This window comes from Salvia splendens, chromosome 10, assembly GCF_004379255.2.
Source record: "Salvia splendens isolate huo1 chromosome 10, SspV2, whole genome shotgun sequence".
In the NCBI taxonomy this organism is placed as follows: Eukaryota; Viridiplantae; Streptophyta; class Magnoliopsida; order Lamiales; family Lamiaceae; genus Salvia; species Salvia splendens.
Genome location: NC_056041.1, coordinates 8,894,116 through 8,903,500, shown reverse-complemented (window position 1 = coordinate 8,903,500; position 9,385 = coordinate 8,894,116). Strand labels below are relative to the sequence as shown.

The following is a 9,385-nucleotide window of genomic DNA, read 5'->3' as shown; positions in this document are numbered from 1 at the left end:
ATGTTGAGAATATCTACTTTTCCCTCTACTTGTAATTTACTAATCATTATAATCACTTTATCAATTGAAAATATATTTACATTTATTTCTATAATTAGTTAGGGAATGATGCATTTTTCATCTCCACGTTCTATGGTGAACTGGTGTTGTTTGAATTGCGTACTCCATGACCGCTGAGCTCTTTGAATATTTCAATTTTATATAGTGGCAATCATGTGAGTAGATTTTCTCAATGAAACAGCCGAGCAATTTATAGATTAATTGATGAGATTGCTACTCTTTGATAAATAAAGATTGATGGATGGATAATGCCTAATTTGGCCTCAGGTTCAAGTCCTCCAACGTAGCCTTAAAATTTAAATTCATTTATCCATAAAAAAAATTTTATAGATACTATTTCTAATGTTTGTTGTTTTCTACGTTATAAGAAATTTAGATAAAGTGCTTATTTTATTTAAATTTTGAATATTTATATTTTGAGTTATTTATGTACTACTATTAGTTAGATATTTTTTTATACAGAGCGATATTGACGAACCATATACCATTCGCAACCATATTATTGCATTGCTGATTTTGTCATTTTTTCCTTTTTATTCGATGGATATTGTTTTTAATGTTCAATTTCCTCTAACAAGCGCACATTCCAGTCCTATGAATAAATAAATAAGTAGTATATACGCGCAAAAATTGATTAATAAAGTAGAAGTGTGGAACACACTCAATTTAAAGAGAGTTGGCAAATTCCCCAATAAATTGACTTTGCAATGCCAAAGAATAAATTATGGAGTAGTAGTACTTTTTTTTCCTGTCAGCATAAATTAATAATCTGACCAATTATTTATGGGCGGTCAACATATTATCAAAATGTAAAATGCATTAACCTACGTTATTATGAAGAACAGACCACCCCCTGAAGTCAAAAGTCGCTCAAATAGACGATCCATGGCCCAAATAAATCATACTATATCGGACTTGTAATTGTCCTTTGTTTAAGCCCAAAACAAAGATGTGATTCTGATTTTGGATTCTTTTGAAGGAATACTAGGTTTTTCAGTTATGCATCACAAGATAGAACACATAATTTTTTTTTATATTTTACTTTAATCGTTACATTAAAATATAGCCAGATGGATATCATGATTATTTATTCGTATTCCACATTTTACTGTCAAAATAGCCACATCCGAACCGTAAAGTTTTCTGTTAGTGCTAAACTTCAATTTTTGTTTTGCTAATTAATGGCATGCAAATAGAGACGATATAACTTACCTCTATGAAGAATATAGTGTTGGGTTACAAACCAATCTCACATTGGATGAGAGAGGGAAGTTGGAAAGTGTATATAATTCCTGTCCAACTCCAATTAGTTTGAGGTCTTTTGAGAGTGACCCAAAAATAAATTCGTGCGGGCTTGATCCAAAGCGGACAATAAACAAATCCGTGTGGGCTTGACCCAAAGCGGACAATATCAAACTAATGTTGCAGTTGACAATCATCAGAGGCCAGGTGGCTTTGGGTGTGGCTTGGAGGAGTACACTACTTTTCTTTATATTTTATCTCTCCAACCCTAGTATAAACTAAAATTCCCCAAGAGTGTATGACTATTCCCCTTTTATTTAACTTCCAAAGAAAAAGACTTTAAAAGCTCAAAGTGGCTAGCTAGGGAAAATATTTTGAATAAGGTCATTAATTTGGATATATAAAGTAGCTAGGAAGGATGACCTAACGTCCTCTTTTATCATTTAAACACTATGTAGACTTAGGCAGACAAAGAGCAAGTTTTAGAAATAAATACATGAATGCAGATAAATCACACAAGAAGAAATTTATGACGCAAGTCTCACAAGGTATAAGCAAGATTCAAGTCTCACAAGGTATAAGCAAGATTCAAGTCTCACAAGGAACGATGTTTTAAAAATTGAGTCTTCCTCTTGAGTCTTCCTCTTTTATCACTGAATAACTTACAGGCTACAGCACCTTATATTTTAATATAGGTTCCAACATTAATTCAAGTATTTTATTTTGAAGTATAGTACTATAAATTTCAAAATTAGTACTCCTATTGATCATCTATTACTAAGACAGGGGCGTATTGTATAATGCATTATGACATTAGAAACAGTAGCACATGCATACATATGATACAATAGATGAAAAAGAGTGGAAAAATGAAATGAGGTGAAATTACGTTTGTTGGCACAGAAGGTTTGTTAACATTATGAAAATCATCTTCACTATAATGACAAATATGTGTATTATGAAAGATAAACAGAAAATAATACACCGTATTAATTATGTGAACCAAATCAAAATGGTATAAGAATAGGTAACACCATAACTGAAAATTGTGCTACATTACGGATTTACTTTTATATTTTTAATGAAATTATTACTCCCTCCATCCCATTAAATATGAAACATTTGAGAATTGGTACGGATTTTATGTAGTACTGTTTTATGAGTTAATGAATAGAAGGTAAAGTAAAAGAAATGAAAAAGTAGAGATATAGTTATTTCCATTTTAGAAAATGTTTCATTTTTAATGGGACAAACCAAAAAGGAAAACGTTTCATTTTTAATGGGACGGAGAGAGTATTTATTATTACATGTCATTATTAATTATTGTTTGGTATTTATTAAAATTTTATTACAATATATAATGCTAACTTTTTTAAAATTGTTAAATCATCAACTCAGTATCAATTGAAAATTGTTAATAAGATGATATTAGTATATCAACACAAATTTAGATGACATACTTATGTCTTTGTGTTGAATTTTATTTTTAACGGGATAAGGGCAAGTTTGGGAGAAACGAGAAACAAATTTAAGTTTAAATAGTCATGTAAACTTTATGCGATTCAACTCTCAAGAACAGTTAAAAAAAATCCAAATATCTGCTTATTAATTATACTCTTAACTCAATTTACATTAATAGAAATATATAAGAAGCATTGACAAATAAATTAGATATAATCCTCAAATCAATGCGGAGAAGCCACATTAAATCCGATGTGGACGAGCCCGATGCAGCGGACAGTTCGCGTGCATTCGGGTCGTGTGTTGGCAGGTCCGTATCAGTCTTAATTAACCATACAACGTGAAATATAATTAACCACACATGTAATTTTCTCTCCTTTGTCTAACTGTCTCTCTTCCTCGTGACAAAGAAAATTAATATGGGTTCCAATTATATGGAACTGAATTAATCAAAACCAGCTTTGGAAACTCAACAATATTTTTTTGTTAAGTGTTTTCTCTCATATGTTATTGTGGAGGAAAGTCATAGACCGTTTTTAAGCCCCAAATATCATAATCCCAAACATCTCCATAGAGAGCTTCACAAGCGTCAGCGGGAGCTTGCACCTCCCAAAATGGAAACCAACAAGTAGCCCATTCCATTTCTTCATCCACCTCCGCCTCCGCCTCCTTCACCGCGAAAAGCCTTTCAACGCCCTCCTTCGTTGCCTCCTCCACCGCCTTGCTCACATCCAATTTTGCCTCTTTCTTGGGTGCTGCCGCATCTTTATCGTTTGTGACAATGTCTCTTCCCCTTTTACTACTACTACTACTACTACTACTACTATTCATTGTTTATAAATCTCTCTCTCTCTCCCACTTATCATTCTGTCTATATATATTGATAGATTGTGGTAAAAATGGGAGAAGAGGTGGTTTGAATATTTGGAACTTGATGTCTGTCCGAGGAGGTGAGCTCATGATATCTGCATTAAGTCAATCTATTTGGAACCTAAAGCGCTACTTTCCCGACATTATGCGTTGAATCTTCCCAAAATATTTATGAGTTTAATATAAAATATACTACTCCGTATTTAAGAGTTTAATATAAAATATAGTAGTACTACAAGTAGTATAATAAAATATTTTAAATAATGAATTCTGTTTTCTATACCGCCGTATTCCTCTGGGTACAAGGGGATGCGTTCGGACAACAATCATTCCTATGTTAAATTCACCGTATATGATTAACGCATTGCAAAATATTTTTCTATATAATTTACAAACATGATGTAGTAGTACTTACTAAACAAGAATTTAGTACTACGAAACAAAGAAAGCCATGGTTATTAATTGTATGTTATATTAACTGAATTACAATTTTATGCAAAGGATTAATATATAAATTAGATATGCAATTAATTGTATGTGAATTATAATTTCAGATCAAAACTTATCCGCGTTACCCTCACAAAATGAATTGCATAAGCTCTAGATATCTGATTCTAGTAGTGGATTCAAATTGACAACTTACTATTTTTAGAAATAATTTTACTTGACATCCAAGATGATCTTTTATTAAAAAATGATAATTCTTCCTCAAATTTGGCGTTTAGGCGGCCACACCACTTCATGTAACAACGATTATTTTAGCGCCTGTGTTTAGAATATGTTTTATTTTTTTTAATTTTAGTTGTAGTGGTTAGAACATCTCACTTCCCCTCTGTTTACGAAAAGAAATGATTATATTTTTCAATTTTGGACATTCATCTAAATTAATTTATATCTATATATGGTAATTTCTTCTTTTTATCTATACTTATATTTTCATTTTAATGTGATATTCTATTTTCTATTAATAATAATTCTACTATTTTTTCTTCTTATCTATTTTCTTTCTATCTATTTTTTACTCTCTCCGTCCCACGTAACTTGAGGCATTTCTTTTCACAGTCATTTTAAAAAATTTATAAATAATTAAAGCGGAGAGAAAGTAAAGTAAGATAAATAATAATATAGAGAAGAATATTCTCTATGTCACCCCATTTCTTACCTTTTTTTTGGTGAAGGCCTTTATTCTACTATTTCTTCATTTTAACCACTCCATCATTTTTCTAAAATGACTGCAATAAAAGATGCATCAAGGAACGTGTAAGTTGTAACTATCCAAAAAACAGTATCATCGGCCATTTGCATGCATTTTTAGATTGCAGTAATAATTGATTGGATAGGATGGATGTATGTATAAATTTATGCATACAATTGGGCCATTCTTTTGGAGAAATATCCAGGCCTAATCTCAAGTTCATATATGGGCTCAATTCTTCGGCCCAAGACGTATATTTCCTTTCGGCCACCTTAAGCGAACTCTTTTATGGGCCATATATAAGTTCTGAAATTACATTTTTGCTCGTGATTGAAGCATAAATGTTACCCTTCAACTAAATACTACTCCTAGTACTATTAATCTTGGGAGAAAATGATTTATCACTGAATTATATTTAATGTTTACACCCTCTTCATTAAAACTCTGTGATTTTTGTTACAACTGATAATTAAGTTTATTAACTACTCTAGGTTGCTTTTTAGTAAGTATAGACATTTTAGATTACCATTAGTTTTATCTTCGTAAAGAAATTTCGTATTGTTTCCTGCTCACAGTTTCGTATTAGAGGAATACGAATGTTTAGATGGACAAAGAACAGACATTACCTCTGAATAATACTTCAACCGGCCCATCTAATATGAAGTAGTATTTCCTTTTCATTATGATATTTTATACTCCAATGTTGTCTGTGAGTCAAATTGAGAATACATAAAGTTTAAATGTGTTACTGCCATTTTAAGAAACATGTCCTTTTAGACGTAACTCCCAACAAAAAACCACAATTTTTTTGTGGAGGGAAGCTCCATTCCATTGACATTGAGTATTCAATAGTAGTGCTCCCTTTATTCCATGTTAATAGAGTATTTTTCTATTCCAAGTTAATTGGGTCATTTCTATTTTTAGAGCATCCACAATAGAGTATTAGCCAACGGACTAGCCGCTAGTCCGTGTGCTTGTCCACTATTATGGGCGGCGAGCGGGTGACGGACGTCCCAGGCGGACGAGAGGTCGTCCGTCGGATAAGGCGGACGTCCGCCTCCTTGTCCGTGCGCTCGTCCGCTATTGTGGGCAGGCAACAGACAAGAGATAGGACGTCCCATTTTATATTTTTTTTTATTTTTTTTACTTTTTTTTATTTATACTCAATATTTGCAACTCATTGCACTTCTTTTTTTATATATTTGATAAACATCAACAATTAAAATGAATTAATCGTATTTTTAAATTTATTTTATTGGCTAGGGCGTCGACTAGTCCTAGTGCTTGTCCACTATTGTACAGTGGGATGTCCTAGTGATGTGGCATTGGGATGGGAAGTACTAGTGACGTGGCAGAAGGTGTTTTAGGGAAGTCATAGTGCTAGTCCGCGGAGAAATATTCCTATTGTGGATGCTCTTAGCAAAAAATTACTATCTCTTTTACTTTATTCTCTCTTTATCTCTTTTACTTTATTCTCCTCAACCTTAGAACAATCATACAGCTTGCAAGCCAACCCTACCTTCTATAATAACAGTACTATCTATTCACTTTTAATAATTGTGAACAGCATAAATTTTAATTTAAAACCTTTTTAATTTTCACTATTTTGACAAAACTTGAGTGGGCATCTATTCCGCCGTTGGACAATACAAATCATGGTAAAAATTCCCTACCTCGCTTTCCTTTTTACAGTTGACTTTACACAATTTCTTGTCCGCAATTTGTCAAATTCAATGAACCTCAAAAATCAAAGGTCCCAATTAGTCCACATCACCCTCTCTTGCTATGATCAAGAAATGTCCAATCTCTCCTTTTTGTCACTACGATTGTTTTTTTACTAATTGATATTTCGTCTGATCATCCAAAAAATTGTAAAAATACTTTTGTGGACATATGAAGAATTTAAATTTCGTAGTGGAAACTAGTGGTATCACATGAAGGAAATGTCCAACAGGTAACTAGCTTCCGACTAAATTTTTATTCTATTCAAAATTCAATTTTCAAAGCATGAAAGGAAAAAATAATTACTTAGACACAAATTACATGACAATAACGACTCAAAACAAAGCAAGAATTTCCACAAGGAAAAGAGCTCTATTAATTTCAATTTATACATATTCTCCTTTGCAAAATCCCAAACTAACCCCAAAATGAACATCAAACATATTACGAAATGAACAAAAACAAGGAAAATCCCCTTTTTCTCATCACTTACTTACACAATTACAAAGAGGGGTGTTACTTCCCTTGATGAGACCTCCCTAGTTATTAATTTGTTTCCTTGCTCAATAACTTCATTCTCATGTACTTACAAAGACTCGACCCAACTCACCTCAACTCGGTTAATTACAGACATATTGCATGACATCATATATACATATATACACATTAATAGACGACAAAATCAACATGTAGGAGGTAAGCTCAATCTGATCAAAATGTGAACTCTTTTTTCCAATCTCTTGCTCTTCTTCTAAAATTTGATGCTTCAAACCGTCTTAACTCTCTCTCACTCTCTCCCTATGTATGTACTCTTTGTTTCTCAAGCCAAGGCAGGGATGCTGCAGTTGCGCCGATCCCTGTCCAGGCAGTCGAAACCCTCGACCCGGACGGCCGGATTGTTGCCAAAATTAGACCTCACACAGCCCTTGCGGGCAGAGGAGGCGGCTGATGGCACCATCCCGGATGAGGGGATTGGGATGGGGGTGACTTTATCATCTCCAAAACGAGCGTCTTGAATTAGCGGGTTAGATACTCTACTCGGCGGCGACCCGGAAAAAAATGGGGGCGACGAGGCTACCTGTGGAGCGGATTGGTCCAAACTCGAACCACCCTGTTCATTGCATACCATCAGGTTAGAAACTTGTAAAGTTCATAAGTAAACACTCGTTGGATCTAACAATATAGTAATATTTATCAATTGATTACTGAGACATGTGTTGGGACTAATTACAGTACTTTTTACCAAATCACAACTAGTTTTGGTCACAGATCTAGCAAGTCTAACAACTTGTAACATGATGATAGTTAAAATTAGGTCGAAAAAATACACGGTCAATTTTTATAGCTTGGAAAAGATACTTGTTAACAAAGCCAGACAAAGTGTGTTCTATCTAAGATTCTTAAATCTTATCCATATATTCAAGAAATGAAGGTATACTGTACATAAATAATATTGCAAACTAATAAAAGGAAAAAGAAACAAACCTTCGCAAGAATTATGTCCAGTAGCTCATCTCCAGCCTTTGCATCATAATCCTCTTGTTGATGGCTGCAAAAAAAAAGTTCAAAATAAATTAAAGAGCATATATATATAAATTAAATTAAATTAAACAACAAGATTTTTTTATACCTAAACTGCCATCTCAAGGGTGTAGCATAAGCTGGATCAAGAGTGCTGCGGTTTTGGCCGAGTCGCCGTGGCTTAGGGCAAACCACCGTCTCCTTCCTCTCCATGGATCTGTCGGCGGCGGCGGCCCAAATCTCTTCACACGCAGCATAGCTGTTCTGCTGAATCGCACAGTGGTTCATTTTCTAATCTCTTTGAGATCTCTCACAACAACAACAAAATTACACCTGTATACAAGAAAAAGGAGATTTATTTTTTCAGACCCAAAATAAAATTAAAATTATTTAACAAGTTGAGTAGATCTATTGGTGTTAAAGATTAGTTTTTTCTTTGTTTTTCAAGGTAAGATCCGGCGGAGTTCTATTGACTTGTTCACACATACAAACAGTTACTGTCTGAAAATATATTATTTTTAAAATAATTTGGGATGAAAAGTTGGAAAACTGCATAGATCTGTTGGAAACATCGAAAGATTTGATTTTTAACAGTTGGGAACAGATCAATCAAGCACGCTACCCTTAAAATTTCAGAAAACCCAGAAAATAAATGAATTCGAGAACAAGAAAATCCGGATTTCAAAATAGCTGAAAGAAATGAAATCTTGCAAATTTTATGTATCTTCAAATTGAAATCATAAAAGACACTTTCTGAATGAATTGAGAAAATATGTGTGAGATGCCAAGTAAGAGAACAGCTGGTTTCAATCTTCAAAGAGATAATTAGAGTAATTACCTGAACGAGCTATACAGAATTGGGAAGCACTTCCGATGAGGAGGAATCCTAATGGAAAGAAAGAGAAAAATTAAAAGAAAAATTAATTAAGAAGAAAGGGAAAACAGATTGACGGAAGAGATGGTAACGGTTAGACTAGGGCAAAGAGGAAAGAAGGTTGAAATCGCCTATCTAAGTTGAATTTATACTCCTGAGATTGATTGAAGATGACATGGAGTATAAAATTATTTAAAAAATTGATAGTACTTCTAAAATATTTTTGGACCAACTATATTATACGGAGGGGTAGATTTAATACGATTGCGTGGGGGACAACTACTGATTTAAGGCTGTACTAAAAAAAGAGATTATTTCTTTATAAATGAATTAAAATAATGGAGAGGAGCGTATGAATTAATTGAATTGTTTCAGAAATATTTTTATTTGCTGATTTTTTTTATAAAAAGCAGATCTTGAGGCGTTACTCTGGTCATGAA

General features: G+C 33.2%; 1 protein-coding gene across 1 annotated transcript; it reads right to left on the bottom strand.

Moving 5' to 3' along the window:
- Positions 1-6,902: 6,902 nt before the first annotated feature.
- LOC121753298 lies at positions 6,903-9,112 on the bottom strand. The gene is made up of 4 exons (XM_042148551.1): positions 8,910-9,112; positions 8,181-8,404; positions 8,036-8,099; positions 6,903-7,661 (listed from the first exon to the last, which is right to left on the bottom strand). The coding sequence occupies exons 2-4, from the start codon at positions 8,357-8,359 to the stop codon at positions 7,371-7,373; spliced, it is 534 nt and encodes a 177-aa protein (XP_042004485.1). The 5' UTR covers positions 8,360-8,404; positions 8,910-9,112; the 3' UTR covers positions 6,903-7,370.
- Between the last annotated feature and the right edge of the window lie 273 nt (positions 9,113-9,385).